This window comes from Hypanus sabinus, unplaced genomic scaffold (assembly GCF_030144855.1).
Source record: "Hypanus sabinus isolate sHypSab1 unplaced genomic scaffold, sHypSab1.hap1 scaffold_891, whole genome shotgun sequence".
NCBI classification, from domain to species: Eukaryota; Metazoa; Chordata; class Chondrichthyes; order Myliobatiformes; family Dasyatidae; genus Hypanus; species Hypanus sabinus.
This window is the reverse complement of record NW_026781744.1, coordinates 119,570-145,700: the sequence shown is the minus strand read 5'-3', so window position 1 is coordinate 145,700 and position 26,131 is coordinate 119,570. Positions and strand designations below refer to the sequence as shown.

General features: G+C 55.6%; 1 protein-coding gene across 1 annotated transcript; it reads left to right on the top strand.

Annotated features, from left to right (window-relative positions):
• The first annotated feature begins 999 nt into the window (after positions 1-999).
• Positions 1,000-25,912, top strand: LOC132390428 (ribosome-binding protein 1-like). The gene is made up of 5 exons (XM_059963035.1): positions 1,000-1,167; positions 5,562-8,430; positions 18,165-18,219; positions 18,321-18,379; positions 25,533-25,912. The coding sequence occupies exons 2-5, from the start codon at positions 5,574-5,576 to the stop codon at positions 25,895-25,897; spliced, it is 3,336 nt and encodes a 1,111-aa protein (XP_059819018.1). The 5' UTR covers positions 1,000-1,167; positions 5,562-5,573; the 3' UTR covers positions 25,898-25,912.
• Positions 25,913-26,131: the final 219 nt, after the last annotated feature.

Genomic DNA, 26,131 nt, shown 5'->3' with positions numbered 1-26,131 from the left:
TCACCCCTCCCTCCACTCTCCCTCCCCTCTAACACACTTCCCTCCCGTCTCTCACCCCTCCCTCTCTCCGTCCTCTCTCACCCCTCCCTCCACTCTCCCTCCCCTCTAACACACTTCCCTCCCGTCTCTCACCCCTCCCTCTCTCCGTCCTCTCTCACCCCTCCCTCCACTCTCCCTCCCCTCTAACAGACTTCCCTCCCGTCTCTCACCCCCTCCCTCTCTCCGTCCTCTCTCACCCCTCCCTCCACTCTCCCTCCCCTCTAACACACTTCCCTCCCGTCTCTCACCCCCTCCCTCTCTCCGTCCTCTCTCAACCCTCCCTCCACTCTCCCTCCCCTCTAACAGACTTCCCTCCCGTCTCTCACCCCTCCCTCTCTTCCGTCCTCTCTCACCCCTCCCTCCACTCTCCCTCCCCTAACACACCCTCCCGTCTCTCACCCCTCCCTCTCTCCGTCCTCTCTCACCCCTCCCTCCACTCTCCCTCCCCCTAACAGACTTCCCTCCAGTCTCTCACCCCTCCCTCTCTCCATCCTCTCTCACCCCTCCCTCCACTCTCCTCCTCCCCTCTAACACACTTCTCTCCCGTCTCTCACCCCTCCCTCTCTCCATCCTCTCTCACCCCTCCCTCCACTCTCCCTCCCCTCTAACACACTTCCCTCCTGACTCTCACCCCTCCCTCTCTCCATCCTCTCTCAACCCTCCCTCCACTCTCCCTCCTCTCTAACAGACTTCCCTCCCGTCTCTCACCCCTCCCTCTCTCACCCCTCCCTCCACTCTCCCTCCCTCTTTCACTCTGTGTGTGTCCTCTCTCCCTCTCCCCCCTCCCTCCCTCCCTCTCTCCCTCTCTCCCTCCCTCTCCCTCCCTCTCTCCCTCCCTCCCTCCCTCTCTCCCTCTCTCCTCCCTCCCTCTCTCCCTCTCTCTCTCCCTCCCTCTCTCCCTCCCTCTCCCTCTCCCTCCCTCTCTCCTCCCTCTCTCCCTGGCCCGCCCCTCCTTACCTGATACAACAGGTAACCAATCAGTCACGGCCCAGGACTTGCTCCCTGACATGTCTGCCCCAGCCCTCCCCCTTGCCTACGTGACGGGCCGGAACAGGGGGGAGTTGAGGCAAATATGACTCCAGTCCCTCCCAGAACCCCCCCACAACCCGAGAGGACCCTCGTTTGCAGGTAGGGAGGACGAGACTGACCAAACCGGAAGGGCAAATACTGCTGGAGTGTGGGAGGAATGGGGAGGGGAGGGGGAGGGGAGAGGCAGACAGAGGTGGGGAAGGGGTGAGGGCCGAGGGGACAGGGCAGGCGGGGAGTGTGGAAATAAAATGAAGGAGAGGGAAGGAAAGTTCAGGCACTCACTGAAAAACAACAGAGAATCTGTGGAATTTAGGGAGGGGCAAATGGACTGTGAACAGGGTAAAGGCCCAGCAAAAGCCTGGAGAGAGAGATTCACTGTGTCTGACCCCGGGTGTGTGTGATGGGACGGTGTGGAGGGAGATTCACTCTGTGTCTGACCGCGGGAGTGTGTGATGGGACGGTGTGGAGGAGATTCACTCTGTGTCTGACCGCGGGGAGTGTGTGATGGGACGGTGTGGGGGGAGATTCACTCTGTGTCTGACCCCGGGAGTGTGTGATGGGACGGTGTGGAGGGAGATTCACTCTGTGTCTGACCCCGGGAGTGTGTGATGGGACGGTGTGGAGGGAGATTCACTCTGTGTCTGAACCCTGGAGTGTGCAATGGGACGGTGTGGAGGGAGATTCACTCTGTGTCTGACCCCCGGGAGAGTGTGATGGGACGGTGTGGAGGGAGATTCACTCTGTGTCTGACCCCGGGAGAGTGTGATGGGACGGTGTGGAGGGAGATTCATTCTGTGTCCTGACCCCGGGAGTGTGTGATGGGACGGTGTGGAGGGAGATTCACTCTGTGTCTGACCCCGGGAGTGTGTGATGGGACGGTGTGGAGGGAGATTCACTCTGTGTCTGACCCCGGGAGTGTGTGATGGGACGGTGTGAAGGGAGATTCACTCTGTGTCTGACCCCGGGAGTGTGTGATGGGACGGTGTGGAGAGAGATTCACTGTGTCTGACCCGGGAGTGTGTGATGGGACAGTGTGGAGGGAGATTCACTCTGTGTCTGAACCCGGGAGTGTGCGATGGGACGGTGTGGAGGGAGATTCACTCTGTGTCTGACCCCGGGAGAGTGTGATGGGACGGTGTGGAGGGAGATTCACTCTGTGTCTGACCCCGGGAGAGTGTGATGGGACGGTGTGGAGGGAGATTTTCTCTGTGTCTGACCCCGGGAGTGAGTGATGGGACGGTGTGGAGGGAGATTCACTCTGTGTCTGACCCCGGGAGTGTGTGATGGGACGGTGTGGAGGGAGATTCACTCTGTGTCTGACCCCGGGAGCGTGTGATGGGACGGTGTGGAGGGAGATTCACTCTGTGTCTGACCCCGGGAGTGTGTGATGGGACGGTGTGCAGGGAGATGCACTCTGTGTCTGACCCCGGGAGTGTGTGATGGGACGGTGTGGAGGGAGACTCAGTCTGTGTCTGACCCCGGGAGTGTGAGATGGGACGGTGTGGAGGGAGATTCACTCTGTGTCTGACCCCGGGAGTGTGTGAGGGGACGGTGTGGAGGGAGATTCACTCTGTGTCTGACCCCGGGAGTGTGTGATGGGACGGTGCGGAGGGAGATTCACTCTGTGTCTGACCCCGGAGTGTGTGGTGGGACGGTGTGGAGGGAGATTCACTCTGTGTCTGACCCCGGAGTGTGTGATGGGACGGTGCGGAGGGAGATTCACTCTGTGTCTGACCCCGGGAGTGTGTGATGGGACGGTGCGGGAGGGAGATTCACTCTGTGTCTGACCCCGGGAGTGTGTGATGGGACGGTGCGGAGGGAGATTCACTCTGTGTCTGACCCCGGGAGTGTGTGATGGGACGGTGCGGAGGGAGATTCACTCTGTGTCTGACCCCGGGAGTGTGTGATGGGACGGTGCGGAGGGAGATTCACTCTGTGTCTGACCCCCGGGAGTGTGTGATGGGACGGTGTGGAGGGAGATTCACTCTGTGTCTGACCCCGGGAGTGTGTGATGGGACGGTGCGGAGGGAGATTCAGTCTGTGTCTGTCCCCGGGAGTGTGTGATGGGACGGTGCGGAGGGAGATTCACTCTGTGTCTGACCCCGGAGTGTGTGATGGGACGGTGTGGAGGAGAATTCACTCTGTGGCTGATCCCGGGAGTGTGTGATGGGACGGTGTGGAGGGAGATTCACTCTGTGTCTGACCCCGGGAGTGTGAGATGGGACGGTGTGGATGGAGATTCACTCTGTGTCTGACCCCGGGAGAGTGTGATGGGACGGTGTGGAGGGAGATTCACTCTGTGTCTGACCCCGGGAGTGTGTGATGGGGACTGTGTGGAGGGAGATTCACTCTGTGTCTGACCCCGGGAGTGTGTGATGGGACGGTGTGGAGGGAGATTCACTCTGTGTCTGACCCCGGGAGTGTGTGATGGGACGGTGTGGAGGGAGATTTTCTCTGTGTCTGACCCCGGGAGTGAGTGATGGACGGTGTGGAGGGAGATTCACTCTGTGTCTGACCCCGGGAGTGTGTGATGGGACGGTGTGGAGGGAGATTCACTCTGTGTCTGACCCCGGGAGCGTGTGATGGGACGGTGTGGAGGAGATTCAGTCTGTGTCTGACCCCGGGAGTGTGTGATGGGACGGTGTGGAGGGAGATTCACTCTGTGTCTGACCGCGGGAGTGTGTGATGGGACGGTGTGGAGGGAGATTCACTCTGTGTCTGACCCCGGGAGTGTGTGATGGGACGGTGTGGAGGAGATTCACTCTGTGTCTGACCCCCGGGAGTGTGTGATGGGACGGTGTGCAGGAGATTCACTCTGTGTCTGACCCCGGGAGTGTGTGATGGGACGGTGTGGAGGGAGACTCAGTCTGTGTCTGACCCCGGGAGTGTGAGATGGGACGGTGTGGAGGGAGATTCACTCTGTGTTTGACCCCGGGTGTGTGTGAGGGGACGTTGTGGAGGGAGATTCACTCTGTGTCTGACCCCGGAGTGTGTGATGGGACGGTGCGGAGGGAGATTCACTCTGTGTCTGACCCCGGGAGTGTGTGATGGGACGGTGGCGGAGGGAGATTCACTCTGTGTCTGACCCCGGGAGTGTGTGATGGGACGGTGCGGAGGGAGATTCACTCTGTGTCTGACCCCGGGAGTGTGTGATGGGACGGTGCGGAGGGAGATTCACTCTGTGTCTGACCCCCGGGAGTGTGTGATGGGACGGTGTGGAGGGAGATTCACTCTGTGTCTGACCCCGGGAGTGTGTGATGGGACGGTGCGGAGGGAGATTCAGTCTGTGTCTGTCCCCGGAGTGTGTGATGGGACGGTGCGGAGGGAGATTCACTCTGTGTCTGACCCCGGGAGTGTGTGATGGGACTGTGTGGAGGGAGATTCACTCTGTGTCTGACCCCGGGAGTGTGTGATGGGACGGTGAGGAGGGAGATTCACTCTGTGTCTGACCCCGGGAGTGTGTGATGGTACGGTGTGGAGGGAGATTCACTCTGTGTCTGACCCCGGGAGTGTGTGATGGTACGGTGTGGAGGGAGATTCACTCTGTGGCTGATCCCGGGAGTGTGTGATGGGACGGTGTGGAGGGGAGGGATTCGACTCTGTGTCTGACCCCGGGAGTGTGAGATGGGACGGTGTGGAGGGAGATTCACTCTGTGTCTGACCCCGGGAGAGTGTGATGGGACGGTGTGGAGGGAGATTCACTCTGTGTCTGACCCCGGGAGTGTGTGATGGGACTGTGTGGAGGAGATTCACTCTGTGTCTGACCCCGGGAGTGTGTGATGGGACGGTGTGGAGGGAGATTCACTCTGTGTCTGACCCCGGGAGTGTGTGATGGGACGGTGTGGAGGGAGATTCACTCTGTGTCTGACCCCGGGAGTGTGTGATGGACGGTGTCGGAGGGGAGGATTCACTCTGTGTCTGACCCCGGGAGTGTGTGATGGGACGGTGTGGAGGGAGATTCACTCTGTGTCTGACCCCGGAGTGTGTGATGGGACGGGTGCGGAGGGGAGATTCACTCTGTGTCTGACCCTGGAGTGTGTGATGGGACGGTGTGGAGGGAGATTCATGTCTGACCCTGGGAGTGTGTGATGGGACGGTGTGGAGGGAGATTCACTCTGTGTCTGACCCCGGGAGTGTGTGATGGGACGGTGTGGAGGGAGATTCACTCTGTGTCTGACCCCGGGAGAGTGTGATGGGACGGTGTGGAGGGAGATTCACTCTGTGTCTGACCCCGGGAGAGTGGGACGGGACATTATTTACTCACCGGGAAGGGTTCGGCTCCCTCCTGTATGACGAACCCTTCAATGACGTGGGTGAGAATGTGAGGCTTGACGATGGCCTGGGGCGGTTTGCTGTCTCCCACGTGACGATTCACCTTCAGGAGGCTGTTGACGGAGGTGAGGGCTGGTGGGCCGGAGCGTATCGAATCCGCCCTGCCTGCAGAGGACGCGGAGACGGCCCCCCTGACCCTTGTCTCTGTTCCCCCCCCCCAGGCCTCTGTCAACATGGATCTTACTGACGTTCCTTGGGACCCTGGTAAATCGGAGGATCTTGAGGCAGTGACTCCTCAGTCTTCGCCCCCTCGTGAGGGATCTGCTCTTTGCCCCAGTTCCTCTCTCGTTGATGCCGAGATGGATTTCCCGTCCATCGGCCCTTCCCAGGAGGTCTGCGATCCGACTCCTCCGTCCCCGATGCTCCCCTCCGACCCCGAAGAGGGCCGTCCGGCTCCTGTCCAATCAGAAGGCCCCAGTCCCGTTGCCCGGCCATCCCTGATTGGTCAGGGTCAGCCAGGTATCTTCCAATCGGCATGCTCCGAGCCCCAGTCCCCAGCCAATGAATGTGACCCGGAGAAGGCGCGTCCGATTGGTGAGATGCCCGCCCACACCTCCCCCGGCGACCGGGCGACAGGGAGGAGTCTCTCCATTGGCCAAGGAAGCCCTGGGCCTTACCCCAGCGACCAGTCCGAACGGACGGAGCTCCCCGTCGGTCCGTCGGACCGCTCTCCCTGCGTCCGTGACCTGCTCACCGAGCTGGCCCGAGCCGCGGCCCCGGAGGTGGCCGATTCCTCCGCGGGGGAAGAGGGTTCCGAGGAGGGGGCTCGCCCGGCCGGGCAGGGTCGCCCCGGCTCCGGCACGCCAGGGACGTCGCACGCTATTGGCCGGGAGCTGGCCGAAACCTCGCCGGACGCAGACCGCCCCGCCGGGGCCCCTTCCGTCGGCCGGGGGCCGGCCGCGGACGAGCGCGACACCGAGAGGACCCGCCCGAGTGGCGGGGGATCCGACGAGGTGGCATCGGCTGAGCCCGGCGGTGAGAGGGCTGGCTCGGCTGGTCGGGGGCTGGCCGAGCCAGCTCCGGTTGGCCAGCAGACGGATGGGACGCTTCCCTTTGGGGAGGAGCCGGCTGGATTATCATGGGCTGACCGCCCCGTTGAAAGGACTCCCTCCATTGGTCAGGAAGCCAGTGAGCCGTTGGCGGGTGACCAGTACCCCGCGGGGAATGGCGGAGCTGGCGGGGACCTTGTTGAACTATCCCCTGATGACCAGCCCACTGGGAGGAATGACTCCATTGGCCAAGAACCTACGGAGTCGTCAATGGACGGCAGGGTCACTGGGAGGGCTCAGGCCACGGGCCAATCAGCTTCGGCACCACTGACGGCAGGTGACCGTCTCGATGAAACGGCTGGCCCCATTGGCCAGGAAGCCGCACTGCGCCCTGAGGGGAGTCACCCGATTGGTGAAGAACTCAGCCACCACCCTGCTGAAAGGGGGCCTTCCATTGGCCAGGACCTGGCGGACCCAACACTGGACGGCCACCACGTCGAAGGGGCTCGCTGTATTGGCCAGGAAATCTCCGAACCATCGCCGGACGATGAAGGCATTGAGAGCTGTCGTGCCATTGGTGGAGAACTCGCTGGATTACCATTGGACGGCAACCATGTCGAAGGGGCTCGCTGGATTGGCCGGGAAATCTCCGAAGCATCGCCGGACGATGAAGACGTTGAGAGCTGTCGTGCCATTGGTGGAGAACTCGCTGGATTACCATTGGACGGTCACCACGTCGAAGGGGCTCGCTGGATTGGCCGGGAAATCTCCGAAGCATCGCCGGACGATGAAGGAATTGAGAGCTGTCGTGCCATTGGTGGAGAACTCGCTGGATTACCATTGGACGGCCACCATGTCGAAGGGGCTCGCTGGATTGGCCGGCAGCTCACTGAGCCGTCATGGGATCAGGAAGACACTGAGAGGACTCGCGTGATTGGAGAAGAACTCCAAGAGTCATCGTCAGCCGGTGACGGCATTGAAATGGATTATTATACCCGCCGGGAGCTCACCGCGTCGACACCGGGCGGCCAGCGCACGGAACAGACCTGCCCAATCGGTGAGGAGATTGCTGGATTACCGCTGCTGGGAGGCCACCACAGCCCAAGGACTCTTTCCATTGGGCAAGAGCACACGGAGTCAGTATTGGACGACCGCCACAGTGAAAGGACTCACCCCATTGGCCAGAAGCTGATTGAATTACCATTGGAGGACCACCACAGTGAAAGGGCTCGTCCCATTGGCCAGCAGCAGATTGAATTACCATTGGAGGACCACCAGAGTGAAAGGACTCGCCCCATTGGCCAGCAGCAGATTGAATTGCCAATGGAGGACCACCAGAGTGAAAGGGCTCGCCCCATTGGCCAAAACCTCACCGAGTCGCCGTTGGACGGGGGGACTCGCGCCAAGGGTGAAGGACTTCACGAGTCAGGGTCCGGTTTGACATCGCTGGCGCCAGGTGACCATCAGAAGGAAACGGTTCACTGCGCTGGCCAGGAACTCTCGGCGCCAACCCCGGGTGGCCCGCACGTCGAGGGGGCGCCGCCCCCCGTTGGCCGGGAAGACGTTGGCGACCGCCCGGACGACAGAGACCCCCCTGGCGACGGCCGGGCGGAGAGGAGGGACGGGGTCAGCGGAGGGCCCCGGGGCCCCTACGATGGACGGGAGGAGGGAGGAGGGGAGGAGGTGGTGGACGGGCCCAGGGGCAAGGTGCAGGTCTACTTCCTGGTGGGCTGCCCGGAGGAAGCCGAGGAGGAGGGATTCCGGAGGCGGGCAGCCACCCTCCCCGCGGGGAGGCCCAGCGAGGCAGGGAGCCAGAGGAGAGCTGGGGCCACCCTGAGGAGGCAGGACGCCCTGGAGGCGCAGGGCGAGGCGGGGTGGGAGGCCGAGGGGCACCCACCCCTGGCCAAGAGCAGCAGCTGCCCCACACCGGAGGAGCGGGAGACCGGGCCGGCCGAGAATCCGTCGGACACACGGAGCGGGTCCCGGGACTGGCACCGCAGGGGCATCCGCAGACCGTCCATGGCCACCATCATCATGCAAGGTGAGTGTCTCGCGTCCGGCGCGTGGCGCGGGGACCTGGGGGGGGGGGTGACGTAGAGCCAAGAGCCTGGGATGCAGGCCGTGGCCATCGTCTGGCGTAGAATGACATGGAACTTAGACGCTACGGTGTAGAACATAGTGCTAGGTAGAACGTAGACCCTACAGTGGAGAACGCAGAGACACATAGGGTGTAGAGTGACATCGAATGTAGAGCTTACAGCGATGAACCTGGAGCTACGTAGAAAGTAGAATGACATAGAACGCTTCCCCTGCAGCGTAGAACACAGAGACATATAGAGCTTAGTCTGACATAGAACGCAGACCCGACAGTGGAGAACATAGAGACACGTAGAGTGACATAGAACGCAGACCCAACAGCGTAGAACACAGAGACACGTAGAGTGACATAGAACTTAGACCCGACAGTGCAGAACATAGAGACACATAGAGTGACATAGAACGTAGACCCAACAGCGTAGAACACAGAGACATATAGAGCTTAGTCTGACATAGAACGTAGACCCAACAGCGTAGAACACAGAGACACGTAGAGTGACATAGAACGCAGACCCGACAGTGGAGAACATAGAGACATGTAGAGTGACATAGAACGTAGACCCAACAGTGGAGAACATAGAGACACATAGAGTGACATAGAACGTAGACCCAACAGCGTAGAACATAGAGACACATCGAGCTTAGTCTGACATAGAACGTAGACCCGACAGTGGAGAACGTAGAGACACGTAGAGTGACATAGAACGCAGACCCGACAGCGGAGAACGTAGAGACACGTAGAGTGACATAGAACGTAGACCCAACAGTGGAGAACGTAGAGACACGTAGAGTGACATAGAACGTAGACCCAACAGTGGAGAACACAGAGACATATAGAGCTTAGTCTGACATAGAACGCAGACCCGTCAGTGGAGAACATAGAGACACGTAGAGTGACATAGAACGTAGACCCAACAGCGTAGAACATAGAGACACATCGAGCTTAGTCTGACATAGAACGTAGACCCGACAGTGGAGAACGTAGAGACACGTAGAGTGACATAGAACGCAGACCCGACAGCGGAGAACGTAGAGACACGTAGAGTGACATAGAACGTAGACCCAACAGTGGAGAACGTAGAGACACGTAGAGTGACATAGAACGTAGACCCAACAGTGGAGAACACAGAGACATATAGAGCTTAGTCTGACATAGAACGCAGACCCGTCAGTGGAGAACATAGAGACACGTAGAGTGACATAGAACGTAGACCCAACAGTGGAGAACATAGAGACACGTAGAGTGACATAGAACGTAGACCCAACAGCGTAGAACACAGAGACACATCGAGCTTAGTCTGACATAGAACGCAGACCCAACAGTGGAGAACATAGAGACACATAGAGCTTAGTCTGACATAGAACGTAGACCCAACAGCGTAGAACACAAAGACATATAGAGCTTAGTCTGACATAGAACGCAGACCCGACAGTGGAGAACGTAGAGACACGTAGAGTGACATAGAACGTAGACCCAACAGCGTAGAACACAGAGACACATCGAGCTTAGTCTGACATAGAACATAGACCCAACAGCGTAGAACACAGAGACATATAGAGCTTAGTCTGACATAGAACGTAGACCCGACAGTGGAGAACGTAGAGACACGTAGAGTGACATAGAACGTAGACCCGACAGTGGAGAACGTAGAGACACGCAGAGTGACATAGAACGTAGACCCAACAGCGTAGAACACAGAGACACGTAGAGTGACATAGAACGTAGAACCGACAGTGGAGAACGTAGAGACACGTAGAGTGACATAGAACGTAGACCCAACAGCGTAGAACATAGAAACATATAGAGCTTAGTCTGACATAGAACGCAGACCCGACAGTGGAGAACGTAGAGACACGTAGAGTGACATAGAACGTAGACCCAACAGCGTAGAACACAGAGACACATCGAGCTTAGTCTGACATAGAACGTAGACCCAACAGCGTAGAACACAGAGACATATACAGCTTAGTCTGACATAGAACGTAGACCCGACAGTGGAGAACGTAGAGACACGTAGAGTGACATAGAACGTAGACCCGACAGTGGAGAACGTAGAGACACGTAGAGTGACATAGAACGCAGACCCGACAGTGGAGAACATAGAGACACATAGAGTGACATAGAACGTAGACCCAACAGCGTAGAACACAGAGACACATAGAGTGACATAGAACGTAGACCCAACAGTGGAGAACGTAGAGACACATAGAGTGACATAGAACGTAGACCCAACAGTGTAGAACATAGAGACACATCGAGCTTAGTCTGACATGGAACGTAGACCCGACAGTGGAGAACGTAGAGACACGTAGAGTGACATAGAACGCAGACCCGACAGCGGAGAACGTAGAGACACGTAGAGTGACATAGAACTTAGACCCGACAGTGCAGAACATAGAGACACATAGAGTGACATAGAACGTAGACCCAACAGCGTAGAACACAGAGACATATAGAGCTTAGTCTGACATAGAACGTAGACCCAACAGCGTAGAACACAGAGACACGTAGAGTGACATAGAACGCAGACCCGACAGTGGAGAACATAGAGACATGTAGAGTGACATAGAACGTAGACCCAACAGTGGAGAACATAGAGACACATAGAGTGACATAGAACGTAGACCCAACAGCGTAGAACATAGAGACACATCGAGCTTAGTCTGACATAGAACGTAGACCCGACAGTGGAGAACGTAGAGACACGTAGAGTGACATAGAACGCAGACCCGACAGCGGAGAACGTAGAGACACGTAGAGTGACATAGAACGTAGACCCAACAGTGGAGAACGTAGAGACACGTAGAGTGACATAGAACGTAGACCCAACAGTGGAGAACACAGAGACATATAGAGCTTAGTCTGACATAGAACGCAGACCCGTCAGTGGAGAACATAGAGACACGTAGAGTGACATAGAACGTAGACCCAACAGCGTAGAACATAGAGACACATCGAGCTTAGTCTGACATAGAACGTAGACCCGACAGTGGAGAACGTAGAGACACGTAGAGTGACATAGAACGCAGACCCGACAGCGGAGAACGTAGAGACACGTAGAGTGACATAGAACGTAGACCCAACAGTGGAGAACGTAGAGACACGTAGAGTGACATAGAACGTAGACCCAACAGTGGAGAACACAGAGACATATAGAGCTTAGTCTGACATAGAACGCAGACCCGTCAGTGGAGAACATAGAGACACGTAGAGTGACATAGAACTTAGACCCAACAGTGGAGAACATAGAGACACGTAGAGTGACATAGAACGTAGACCCAACAGCGTAGAACACAGAGACACATCGAGCTTAGTCTGACATAGAACGCAGACCCAACAGTGGAGAACATAGAGACACATAGAGCTTAGTCTGACATAGAACGTAGACCCAACAGCGTAGAACACAGAGACATATAGAGCTTAGTCTGACATAGAACGCAGACCCGACAGTGGAGAACGTAGAGACACGTAGAGTGACATAGAACGTAGACCCAACAGCGTAGAACACAGAGACACATCGAGCTTAGTCTGACATAGAACGTAGACCCAACAGCGTAGAACACAGAGACATATAGAGCTTAGTCTGACATAGAACGTAGACCCGACAGTGGAGAACGTAGAGACACGTAGAGTGACATAGAACGTAGACCCGACAGTGGAGAACGTAGAGACACGCAGAGTGACATAGAACGTAGACCCAACAGCGTAGAACACAGAGACACGTAGAGTGACATAGAACGTAGAACCGACAGTGGAGAACGTAGAGACACGTAGAGTGACATAGAACGTAGACCCAACAGCGTAGAACATAGAAACATATAGAGCTTAGTCTGACATAGAACGCAGACCCGACAGTGGAGAACGTAGAGACACGTAGAGTGACATAGAACGTAGACCCAACAGCGTAGAACACAGAGACACATCGAGCTTAGTCTGACATAGAACGTAGACCCAACAGCGTAGAACACAGAGACATATACAGCTTAGTCTGACATAGAACGTAGACCCGACAGTGGAGAACGTAGAGACACGTAGAGTGACATAGAACGTAGACCCGACAGTGGAGAACGTAGAGACACGTAGAGTGACATAGAACGCAGACCCGACAGTGGAGAACATAGAGACACATAGAGTGACATAGAACGTAGACCCAACAGCGTAGAACACAGAGACACATAGAGTGACATAGAACGTAGACCCAACAGTGGAGAACGTAGAGACACATAGAGTGACATAGAACGTAGACCCAACAGTGTAGAACATAGAGACACATCGAGCTTAGTCTGACATAGAACGTAGACCCGACAGTGGAGAACGTAGAGACACGTAGAGTGACATAGAACGCAGACCCGACAGCGGAGAACGTAGAGACACGTAGAGTGACATAGAACGTAGACCCAACAGTGGAGAACGTAGAGACACGTAGAGTGACATAGAACGTAGACCCAACAGTGGAGAACACAGAGACATATAGAGCTTAGTCTGACATAGAACGCAGACCCGTCAGTGGAGAACATAGAGACACGTAGAGTGACATAGAACGTAGACCCAACAGTGGAGAACATAGAGACACGTAGAGTGACATAGAACGTAGACCCAACAGCGTAGAACACAGAGACACATCGAGCTTAGTCTGACATAGAACGCAGACCCAACAGTGGAGAACATAGAGACACATAGAGTGACATAGAACGTAGACCCAACAGTGGAGAACGTAGAGACACATAGAGTGACATAGAACGTAGACCCAACAGTGTAGAACATAGAGACACATCGAGCTTAGTCTGACATAGAACGTAGACCCGACAGTGGAGAACGTAGAGACACGTAGAGTGACATAGAACGCAGACCCGACAGCGGAGAACGTAGAGACACGTAGAGTGACATAGAACGTAGACCCAACAGTGGAGAACGTAGAGACACGTAGAGTGACATAGAACGTAGACCCAACAGTGGAGAACACAGAGACATATAGAGCTTAGTCTGACATAGAACGCAGACCCGTCAGTGGAGAACATAGAGACACGTAGAGTGACATAGAACGTAGACCCAACAGTGGAGAACATAGAGACACGTAGAGTGACATAGAACGTAGACCCAACAGCGTAGAACACAGAGACACATCGAGCTTAGTCTGACATAGAACGCAGACCCAACAGTGGAGAACATAGAGACACATAGAGTGACATAGAACGTAGAACCGACAGTGGAGAACGTAGAGACACGTAGAGTGACATAGAACGTAGACCCAACAGCGTAGAACACAGAGACACATCGAGCTTAGTCTGACATAGAACGTAGACCCAACAGCGTAGAACACAGAGACATATAGAGCTTAGTCTGACATAGAACGTAGACCCGACAGTGGAGAACGTAGAGACACGTAGAGTGACATAGAACGTAGACCCGACAGTGGAGAACGTAGAGACACGCAGAGTGAAATAGAACGTAGACCCAACAGCGTAGAACACAGAGACACGTAGAGTGACATAGAACGTAGAACCGACAGTGGAGAACGTAGAGACACGTAGAGTGACATAGAACGTAGACCCAACAGCGTAGAACATAGAAACATATAGAGCTTAGTCTGACATAGAACGCAGACCCGACAGTGGAGAACGTAGAGACACGTAGAGTGACATAGAACGTAGACCCAACAGCGTAGAACACAGAGACACATCGAGCTTAGTCTGACATAGAACGTAGACCCAACAGCGTAGAACACAGAGACATATAGAGCTTAGTCTGACATAGAACGTAGACCCGACAGTGGAGAACGTAGAGACACGTAGAGTGACATAGAACGTAGACCCGACAGTGGAGAACGTAGAGACACGTAGAGTGACTTAGAACGTAGACCCAACAGTGGAGAACGTAGAGACACGTAGAGTGACATAGAACTTAGACCCAACAGCGTAGAACACAGAGACATATAGAGCTTAGTCTGACATAGAACGTAGACTCGACAGTGGAGAACGTAGAGACACATAGAGCTTAGTCTGACATAGAACGCAGACTCGACAGTGGAGAACGTAGAGAACGTAGAGACACGTAGAGTGACATAGAACGCAGATCCGACAGTGGAGAACGTAGAGACACGTAGAGCTTAGTCTGACATAGAACGCAGACCCGACAGTGGAGAACATAGAGACACGTAGAGTGACATAGAACGTAGACCCAACAGCGTAGAACACAGAGACATATAGAGCTTAGTCTGACATAGAACGCAGACCCAACAGTGGAGAACGTAGAGACACGTAGAGCTTAGTCTGACATAGAACGCAGACTCGACAGTGGAGAACGTAGAGACACGTAGAGTGACATAGAACGTAGACCCAACAGCGTAGAACACAGAGACACATAGAGCTTAGTCTGACATAGAACGCAGACCCGACAGTGGAGAACATAGAGACACGTAGAGTGACATAGAACGTAGACCCAACAGCGTAGAACACAGAGACATATAGAGCTTAGTCTGACATAGAACGCAGACCCGACAGTGGAGAACATAGAGACACGTAGAGTGACATAGAACGTAGACCCAACAGCGTAGAACATAGAGACATATAGAGCTTAGTCTGACATAGAACGCAGACCCGACAGTGGAGAACATAGAGACACGTAGAGTGACATAGAACGCAGACCCGACAGTGGAGAACATAGAGACACGTAGAGTGACATAGAACGTAGACCCGACAGCGTAGAACATAGAGACACATCGAGCTTAGTCTGACATATAACGCAGACCCGACAGTGGAGAACATAGAGACATGTAGAGAGACATAGAACGCAGACCCAACAGCGTAGAACACAGAGACACGTAGAGTGACATAGAACGCAGACCCAACAGCGTAGAACATAGAAACATATAGAGCTTAGTCTGACATAGAACGCAGACCCGACAGTGGAGAACATAGAAACATATAGAGCTTAGTCTGACATAGAATGCAGATCCGACAATGGAGAACGTAGAGACACGTAGAGTGACATAGAACGTAGACCCAACAGCGGAGAACGTAGAGACACGTAGAGTGACATAGAACGTAGACCCAACAGTGTAGAGCATAGAGACACATCGAGCTTAGTCTGACATATAACGCAGACCCGACAGTGGAGAACATAGAGACACATAGAGTGACATAGAACGTAGACCCAACAGTGTAGAGCATAGAGACATATAGAGCTTAGTCTGACATAGAACGCAGATCCGACAGTGGAGAACGTAGAGACACGTAGAGTGACATAGAACGTAGACCCAACAGCGTAGAGCATAGAGACATATAGAGCTTAGTCTGACATAGAACGTAGATCCGACAATGGAGAACGTAGAGACACGTAGAGTGACATAGAACGTAGACCCAACAGCGTAGAGCATAGAGACATATAGAGCTTAGTCTGACATAGAACGCAGATCCGACAGTGGAGAACGTAGAGACACGTAGAGTGACATAGAACGTAGACCCAACAGCGTAGAACACAGAGACATATAGAGCTTAGTCTGACATAGAACGCAGACCCGACAGTGGAGAACGTAGAGACACGTAGAGTGACATAGAACGTAGACCCAACAGCGTAGAGCATAGAGACATATAGAGCTTAGTCTGACATAGAACGCAGACCCGACAGTGGAGAACGTAGAGACACGTAGAGCATAGTCTGACATGGAATGTAGACCCGACAGCATAGAACGTAGAGACACATAGAGCATAGAGTGACATCGAATGTAGAGCTTACAGCGATGAACCTAGAGCTACGTAGAACGTAGAATGACATAGAACGTTTCCCCTACAGCGTAGAATGTAGAGTGAACAGCGTAGAGATATGTAGAGTGCAGAATGACATAGAACGTAGACCCTACCGCAGAGAACGTCGAGCGAAGAATGTAGAGACAGGTAGAGCATAGAGTGACATGGATTGTAGACCCTACAGTGAAGAACGTAGAACCATGTAAAGAGTAGAATGACATAGAACGTAGACACTACGGCGTAGAATGTAGAGCTAGGCAGAATGTAAAGTGACATGGAACGTAGATCCTACAGCGGAGAACGTACAGCGAGAAACGTAAAGCTATGTAGAATGCGGAATGATATAGAACGTAGACCCGACAGTGGAGAACGTAGAGTGACATAGAACGTAGACCCTACACGGAAAATGTAGAGTGACATAGAACGTAGATCCTACAGCGGAGAATGTAGAGTGACATAGAACGTAGACTGGACACGGAGAACATAGAGCGTAGAGTGACATAGAACATAGACCCTACAGCGGAGAACATAGAGCGTAGAGTGACATGGAACGTAGACCCTACATGGAGAACGTAGAATTACAGAGAACGTAGACCCTACATGGAGAACGTAGAGTGACATAAAACGTAGATCCTACACGGAAAATGTAGAGTGACATAGAACGTAGATCCTACAGCGGAGAATGTAGAGTGACATAGAACGTAGACTGGACACGGAGAACATAGAGCGTAGAGTGACATAGAACATAGACCCTACAGCGGAGAACATAGAGCGTAGAGTGACATAGAACATAGACCCTACAGCGGAGAACGTAGAGTGACATAGAACATAGACCCTACAGCGGAGAACATAGAGCGTAGAGTGACATGGAACGTAGACCCGACACGGAGAACGTAGAGCGTAGAGTGACATGGAACGTAGACCCTACAGTGGAGAACGTATGGCGAGAAACGTAGAGCTATGTAGAATGCGGAATGATATAGAACGTAGACCCGACAGCGGCAATCGTGAAGCCATGTAAAGCGCAGAATGACATCGAACGCCATAGAACAGAGCGTAGAGCCGCGCGGGATGTAGGGAATCACAGGGTGTAGAAACGTGCCACGCGAGAGCAGGGGATCAGGCCTTTTGGTCCCGCCCTGTTGTGTGAACTCATTAAGTTGGTAAACAAGTGCCTCACTTAACACTCCCTTCAACCTGCTCGCTGTCCCCCTCTCTCTCTCCATGCCCGGCACACCCATCCTGGATCCTCCTGAGCACCTCGATATCGCCCGTAGCTGTCACCACCGCCGCCCCCTGGCCCCTCATTCCGCCGCTCCTGGACGCAGAGCGAAGACGGGAGAGGCGCCTCGCTCCGGACACACACCGCTCCCCCTGCAAAAGGAAACTCCCGCTCCACCCCTCTCACCTTGAGCGCCCACCCTCTGGAACCAGAGACAGGAGCAGAACCGGGCCATCGAGTCTCTTCCGCCATTCCATCATGGCTGACCCCGCCGGGTTTCAAGGGCCGGATGGGGTGGCCGTGGAGGCGACGTTTCTCCCCATAACCCGTCGCGCCCTGGCCAGTCAGGAACCTACCGACCTCGGCTTCGAGTAGGCCCGATGTCGCCCGTGGCAACGAAGCCCACGGCTTCGAGTAGGCCCGATGTCGCCCGTGGCAACGAAGCCCACGGCTTCGAGTAGGCCCGATGTCGCCCGTGGCAACGAAGCCCTCGGCTTCGAGTAGGCCCGATGTCGCCCGTGGCAACGAAGCCCACGGCTTCGAGTAGGCCCGATGTCGCCCGTGGCAACGAAGCCCACGGCTTCGAGTAGGCCCGATGTCGCCCGTGGCAACGAAGCCCACGGCTTTGACCTCCCCGGGTGTCAGGCGCCGTACCGGGGGGGGGGGGGGCTGCGGCCGATCGTGTTGACCCGGTCTGTCTTCCTCCACAGGCGGCGAAGAGGGGAGCGCGGAGGGCAGCGCTCGGACCGAGACGCCGGACGCCGGGTGCGTATTCCCGCGGGGACCCTAGCCTCCGTTGGTGCGTGTCGAGGGTGCTGGCAGAGCGGCGGCTAACCTCGGGGTGTTTTTTTTTCTCCCCCTTGTAGGGGTTCCAGGCCCGGTGAGGTTAACCTTCGTCGGAGAGGGTCGAGAATCCTGCAAATCTGTAAGAGATCTCCCCTCGATTCTCTCTCACCCTTAATCTCCTCCCTCTCTCAATTACCCCCCCCCCCAAAACTCCCCCTCTCTCTCCCCTCTCTCTCCCCATTCTTCCACTCTCAATTACCCCTCTCCCCCTCTCTCCCCATTCTCCCCCTTTTACTTACCCCTCTCTCCCCATTTTCTCCACCCTCTCTCACTTACCCCCTCAACCAAAACTCCCCCTCACTTACCCCTCTCTCCCCATTCTCCCCCTCTCTCCCCATTCCCCCCTCTCTCCCCATTCCCCCTTTTACTTACCCCTCTCTCTCCCCATTTTCTCCTCCCTCTCTCTTACCCCCTCTCCCAAAATTCTCCCCCTCACTTACCCCTCTCTCTCCCCATTCTCCCCCACTCTGACACCCCTCTCCCCATTCTCCCCTCTATCTCCCCATTCTCCCCCACACTCACTTACCCCTCTCCCCATTCTCCCCCTCTTTCACTTACCCCTCTCTCTCCATTTTCTCCTCCCTCTCACTTACCCCCTCTCCCAAAACTCTCCCCTTCACTTACCCCTCTCTCCCCCATTCTCCCCCTCTTTCACTTACCCCTCTCTCTCTCCATTTTCTCCTCCCTCTCACTTACCCCCTCTCCCAAAACTCTCCCCTTCACTTACCCCTCTCTCCCCCACTCTCACCTACCCCTCTCCCCATTCTCCCCCTCTCCCCAATCCCCCTCTTTTACTTACCCCTCTCTCTCCCCATTTTCTCCTCCCTCTCTCACTTACCCCTCTCTCCCAACTCTCCCCCCTCACCTCTCTCTCTCCCCCATCCCCCTCTTTTACTTACCGCTCTCCCTCTCCCCATTTTCTCCCTCTCTCACTTACCCCTCTCTCCCCGTCTCTCTTTCCCTCTGCCTCTCACCCTCTGCAGAGCCCAAAAGTGACCCACACCTTAGATACCCTCTGAATTACCCTCTCAATCCCTCTCTCTCTCCCCTTCTCAAACTTCCTCTCTATCCTTCCTCTGTCCCTCTCAATCTCTGACACTCCCCTCTCTATCTCTCTACATCTCCTTCCTGATGGTTGAGGGCTGATAACTGTCCCTGAACCTGGCAGTGTGGGTCCTGAGGCTCCTGTACCTCCTTCCTGATGGTTCAGGGGTAATAACTGTCCCTGAACCTGGTGGTGTGGGTCCTGAGGCTCCTGTACCTCCTTCCTGATGGTTGTGGGGTGATAACTGTCCCTGAACCTGGTGGTGTGGGTCCTGAGGCTCCTGTACCTCCTTCCTGATGGTTGAGGGGTAATAACTGTCCCTGAACCTGGTTTTGTGGGTCCTGAGGTTCCTGTACCTCCTTCCTGATGGTTGAGGAGTAATAACTGTCCCTGAACCTGGTGGTGTGGGTCCAGAGTCTCCTGTACCTCCTTCCTGATGGTTGAGGGTTGATAACTGTCCCTGAACCTGGTGGTGTGGGTCCTGAGGCTCCTGTACCTCCTTCCTGATGGTTGAGGGGTGATAACTGTCCCTGAACCTGCTGGTGTGGGTCCTGAGGCTCCTGTACCTCCTTCCTGATGGTTGAGGGGTGATAACTGTCCCTGAACCTGGTGGTGTGGGTCCTGAGGCTCCTGTACCTCCTTCCTGATGGTTGAGGGGTGATAACTGTCCCTGAACCTGGTGGTGTGGGTCCTGAGGCTCCTGTACCTCCTTCCTGATGGTTGAGGGGTGTTAACTGTCCCTGAACCTGGTGGTGTGGGTCATGAGGCTCCTGTACCTCCTTCCTGATGGTTGTGGGGTGATAACTGTTCCTGAACCTGGTGGTGTGGGTCCTGAGGCTCCTGTACCTCCTTCCTGATGGTTGAGGGGTAATAACTGTCCCTGAACCTGGTGGTGTGGGTCCTGAGGCTCCTGTACCTCCTTCCTGATGGTTGAGGGGTGATAACTGTCCCTGAACCTGGTGGTGTGGGTCCTGAGGCTCCTGTACCTCCTTCCTGATGGTTGAGGGGTGTTAACTGTCCCTGAACCTGGTGGTGTGGGTCATGAGGCTCCTGTACCTCCTTCCTGATGGTTGTGGGGTGATAACTGTTCCTGAACCTGGTGGTGTGGGTCCTGAGGCTCCTGTACCTCCTTCCTGATGGTTGAGGGGGGATAACCGTCACTGAACCTGGTGGTGTGGGTCCTGAGGCTCCTGTACCTCCTTCCTGATGGTTGAGGGTTGATAACTGTCCCTGAACCTGGTGGTGTGGGTCCTGAGGCTCCTGTACCTCCTTCCTGATGGTTGAGGGGTGATAACTGTCCCTGAACCTGGTGGTGTGGGTCCTGAGGCTCCTGTACCTCCTTCCTGATGGTTGAGGGGTGATAACTGTCCCTGAACCTGGTGGTGTGGGTCCTGAGGCTCCTGTACCTCCTTCCTGATGGTTGAGGGGTGATAACTGTCCCTGAACCTGGTGGTGTGGGTCCTGAGGATCCTGTACCTCCTTCCTGATGGTTGAGGGGTGATAACTGTCCCTGAACCTGGCAGTGTGGGTCCAGAGTCTCCTGTACCTCCTTCCTGATGATTGAGGGGTGATTACTGTCACTGAACCTGGTGGTGTGGGTCCTGAGGCTCCTGTACCTCCTTCCTGATGGTTGAGGGGTGATAACTGTCCCTGAACCTGGCAGTGTGGGTCCAGAGTCTCCTGTACCTCCTTCCTGATGATTGAGGGGTGATTACTGTCACTGAACCTGGTGGTGTGGGTCCTGAGGCTCCTGTACCTCCTTCCTGATGGTTGAGGGGTAATAACTGTCCCTGAACCTGGTGTTGTCGGTCCTGAGGCTCCTGTACCTCCTTCCTGATGGTTGAGGGGTGATAACTGTCACTGAACCTGGTGGTGTGGGTCCTGAGGCTCCTGTACCTCCTTCCTGATGGTTGAGGGGTAATAACTGTCCCTGAACCTGGTGTTGTGGGTCCTGAGGCTCCTGTACCTCCTTCCTGATGGTTGAGGGGTGATAACTGTCCCTGAACCTGGTGGTGTGGGTCCTGAAGCTCCTGTACCTCCTTCCTGATGGTTGAGGGGTGATAACTGTCCCTGAACCTGGTGGTGTGGGTCCAGAGTCTCCTGTACCTCCTTCCTGATGGTTGAGGGGTAATAACTGTCCCTGAACCTGGTGTTGTGGGTCCTGAGGCTCCTGTACCTCCTTCCTGATGGTTGAGGGGTGATAACTGTCCCTGAACCTGGTGGTGTGGGTCCTGAGGCTCCTGTACCTCCTTCCTGATGGTTGAGGGGTGATAACTGTCCCTGAACCTGATGGTGTGGGTCCTGAGGCTCCTGTACCTCCTTCCTGATGGTTGAGGGGTGATAACTGTCCCTGAACCTGGTGGTGTGGGTCCTGAGGCTCCTGTACCTCCTTCCTGATGGTTGAGGGGTGGTAACTGTCCCTGAACCTGGTGATGTGGGTCCTGAGGCTCCTGTTCCTCCTTCCTGATGATTGAGGGGTGATTACTGTCACTGAACCTGGTGGTGTGGGTCCTGAGGCTCCTGTACCTCCTTCCTGATGGTTGAGGGGTAATAACTGTCCCTGAACCTGGTGTTGTGGGTCCTGAGGCTCCTGTACTTCCTTCCTGATGGTTGAGGGGTGATAACTGTCCCTGAACCTGGTGGTGTGGGTCCTGAGGCTCCTGTACCTCCTTCCTGATGGTTGAGGGGTGATAACTGTCCCTGAACCTGGTGGTGTGGGTCCAGAGTCTCCTGTACCTCCTTCCTGATGGTTGAGGGGTAATAACTGTCCCTGAACCTGGTGATGTGGGTCCTGAGGCTCCTGTACCTCCTTCCTGATGGTTGAGGAGTAATAACTGTCCCTGAACCTGGTGGTGTGGGTCTTGAGGCTCCTGTACCTCCTTCCTGATGGTTGAGGGGTAATAACTGTCCCTGAACCTGGTGGTGTGGGTCCTGAGGCTCCTGTACCTCCTTCCTGATGGTTGAGGGGTGATAACTGTCCCTGAACCTGGTGGTGTGGGTCCAGAGGCTCCTGTACCTCCTTCCTGATGGTTGAGGGGTGATAACTGTCCCTGAACCTGGTGGTGTGGGTCCAGAGTCTCCTGTACCTCCTTCCTGATGGTTGAGGGGTAATAACTGTCCCTGAACCTGGTGGTGTGGGTCCTGAGGCTCCTGTACCTCCTTCCTGATGGTTGAGGGGTGATAACTGTCCCTGAACCTGGTGGTGTGGGTCCTGAGGCTCCTGTACCTCCTTCCTGATGGTTGAGGGGTGATAACTGTCCCTGAACCTGGTGGTGTGGGTCCAGAGTCTCCTGTACCTCCTTCCTGATGGTTGAGGGGTGATAACTGTCCCTGAACCTGGTGGTGTGGGTCCTGAGGCTCCTGTACCTCCTTCCTGATGGTTGAGGTGTAATAACTGTCCCTGAACCTGGTGGTGTGGGTCCTGAGGCTCCTGTACCTCCTTCCTGATGGTTGAGGGGTGATAACTGTCCCTGAAACTGGCGGTGTGGGTCCTGAGGCTCCTGTACCTCCTTCCTGATGGTTGAGGGGTGATAACTGTCCCTGAACCTGGTGGTGTGGGTCCTGAGGCTCCTGTACCTCCTTCCTGATGGTTGAGGGGTGATAACTGTCCCTGAACCTGGTGGTGTGGGTCCAGAGGCTCCTGTACCTCCTTCCTGACGGCAGCAGTGAGAAGAGAGCATGTCCTGGGTGGTGGGGGTCCCCGCTGATTTCCTGCGACAGCGTTTCGTGTCGACGTACTTGACGGCGGGGAGGGATTCACCCGTGACGGGCTGGGCCGTCCCCACTGTAGGATTTTCCACTCCGAGGCACTGGCGTCTCCACACCAGGCTGCGATGCGGCCAGTCCACACGCTCTCCACCACACCTCAGCAGAAGTTTGCCAAGATGACAGTCTGCAGATTCCCGAGGAAGTTGAGGCCAGATATCTGGGTGTTGGATAGACCGGGGGACATTCATCCTGACTTTGTGCACGGAAGGTCGTGTCGTCCTGTGCTTCGGGACGTTACCAGGAAAATGGATGAGGACAAGGTAGTGGATGTTGTCTGCTGTGAGGAGGATGCTAAGAGGACGCAGGGCGACTTGGACAGGTTGGGTGAGTGGGCAAATTCGTGGCAGATGCAGTTTAATGTGGATAAATGTGAGGTTATCCACTTTGGTTGCAAGAACAGGAAAACAGATTATTATCTGAACGGTGGCCGATTAGGAAAAGGGGAGGTGCAACGAGACCTGGGTGTCATTGTACACCAGTCATTGAAGGTGGGCATGCAGGTACAGCAGGCGGGGAAAAAGGCAAATGGTATGTTGGCATTCATAGCAAAAGGATTTGAGTACAGGAGCAGGGAGGTTCTACTGCAGTTGTATAAGACCTTGGTGAGACCGCACCTAGAATATTGTGTGCAGTTTTGGTCCCCTAATCTGAGGAAAGACATTCTTGCCATAGAGGGAGTACAGAGAAGGTTCACCAGATTGATTCCTGGGATGGCAGGACTTTCATATGAAGAAAGACTGGATCGAGTAGGCTGATACTCACTGGAATGTAGAAGATTGAGGGGGGTCTTATTGAAACGTATAAAGTTCTAAAGGGATCGGACAGGCTAGATGCAGGAAGATTGTTTCCGTTGTTGGGGAAGTCCAGACCGAGGGGTCACAGTTTAAGGATAAAGGGGAAGCCTTTTAGGACCGAGATGAGGAGAAACTTCTTCACACAGAGAGTGGTGAATCTGTTGAATTCTCCGCCACAGGAAACAGTTGAGGCCGGTTCACTGGCTATATTTAAGAGGGAGTTAGATATGGCCCTTGTGGCTAAAGGGATCGGGGGTATGGAGTGAATGCAGGTACAGGGTTATGAGTTGGATGATCAGCCATGATCATACTGAATGGCGGTGCTGCTCGAAGGGCCGAATGGCCGACTCCTGCACCTATTTTCTATGTTTCCATGTTTCTATCACCCGTAGCCACCGGTGACGTTCCGGAAGATTGGACAATGTTGTTGGAGAATGCCGCCAGGGATAACCAGGGAAGTACAGTCCCGGGAATCTGACAGCGGCGGTGTGGGAAAGTTATCGGAAGCTGTTCCGGTGGACTTGGCGGGGCCTGATCCGGGGAGGTCAGCGAGGGTTCGCGCGCGCCGGATCGGGCCTAACCAACCGTCCAGGCTTTTCCCAGGAGAGCTGATGGCTCAAGGCAGTGGACGTTGTCTACGTGGACCTTAGCGAGGGATGGGACGAGGCCCCGCACGGGAGGCTGCTCGGGAAGGTTCAGTCGCCGGGCCGTCAGGAAGAGGCAGGAAATTCAATTAGAGATTGGCTTTGCGGCAGAAACCAGAGAGTGGCAGTAGATGGTGACCCCCGACTGGCCCCTAAAGCACCCCCTCGCCCCCATCATCTGAAGTCCTGCATTAGTTCCTCGGTCTCAGCCAACGGGTGAGCGTGGAACGGACTGCGCCAGGCCCCGCACAGGAGTCGCCGGGCAGGCAGGATGAGGTGCTAAATTCGGTTCGACATCGGCTCTGTGGGAGAAGCCGGAGACGGGCGGTAGACGGTCGCCTCTCTGACTGGGGGGGGGGCCCTGTGACTGGTGGAGTCCCGCAGGGATCGGTCCTGGGTCATCGGTATCAGCGATCTGGGTGATAACGGGGTTAACCGGATCAGAATGTCTGCGGACGGACACCAAGACCGGGAGTGTAGCGGACAGCGAGGGGGACTATCGAAGCTCGCGGTGGGGCCTGGACCAGCTGGGGAAACGGCGGATGGAATTTAACGCAGACAAGGGTGACGTGTTGTACCTCGGGAGGGACAACCAGGGTGGGTCTCGCACCGTGAACGGGGAGGGCACTGAGGAGTGCGGCAGGGCGAAGGGATCCGGGAACACCGGCCCATCATCCGTTGGAAGGGACATGAGAGGGAGATGGGGTCGTAAAGAGAGCTTTTGGGGACATTGGCCCTCACAAATCAAAGTACTGAGTACAGGAGACGGGATGTTCTGATGGGAAGTTCTGTAAGACGTTGGTGAGGCCCAGTTTGTGTCCAGACTCGCTCACCGACCGACAGGAGAGATGGAAACAAGGTCTCTGCCCCACCCTCACGCTCTCTCTCTCTCCCGCCCCCCCCCCCCCCCACACATTACTCTCACGCCCTCTCCTGCACCCGCTCCCCTTGCTCTCCCCCACCACGGTCTCTCCCCCTCAGGCCAGCCCCTCTATCAGGAGTACATCCACCAGGCGCTGGACCGGGAGATCCGGAGGCAGAGGCCCAGTGACCCGTGTCCCTCGCCGGAGGGCCTCCGGGGCAGGCGGGGCCCCAGCCTGCTCCAGAGGGCCTCCCTGGGCAACCCCACGGGGCTGTGGAGGGACCTGCCGGAGGTGAGGAACAGCACCGACTTGGACAGCCTGAGTCCCGAGGAGAGCAAGCTGCAGGAGGTGAGCAGCGGGGAAGGGAGGGCAGAATCGGGCCGCCCGGACCATCGAGTCCGCTCCGCCGTTCAGTCACGGCCGGTCCTTTCTTCCTGTCTCCCCCTCGGCCCCAGTTCCCGGCCGTCTCCCCGTAACCGTTGATCAGGAACCTGTCGATCTGTGCCTTAAACACACCCAACGACCCGGCCCCCACAGCCGCCCGGGGCAACAAATTCCACAGATTCACCACCCTCTGGCGGAAGGGATTTCTCCGCATCTCCGTTTTAAATGGACGCCCCTCTCTCCTGAGGCTGTGCCCTCTCGTCCTAGACTCCCCCACTGCAGGAAACATCCTCTCCACATCCACACTATCTGTGTCTTCTGGTCCTAGACCCC

Bases quoted from the DNA above. Each gene is read 5' to 3' on its own strand.
- LOC132390428 (XM_059963035.1), top strand. From the start codon at position 5,574: ATGGATCTTACTGACGTTCCTTGGGACCCTGGTAAATCGGAGGATCTT. The intron at 18,220-18,320 runs GTGCGTATTCCC...TCCCCCTTGTAG, and splicing joins ACCGAGACGCCGGACGCCGG to GGGTTCCAGGCCCGGTGAGG. The intron at 18,380-25,532 runs GTAAGAGATCTC...TCTCCCCCTCAG, and splicing joins GTCGAGAATCCTGCAAATCT to GCCAGCCCCTCTATCAGGAG.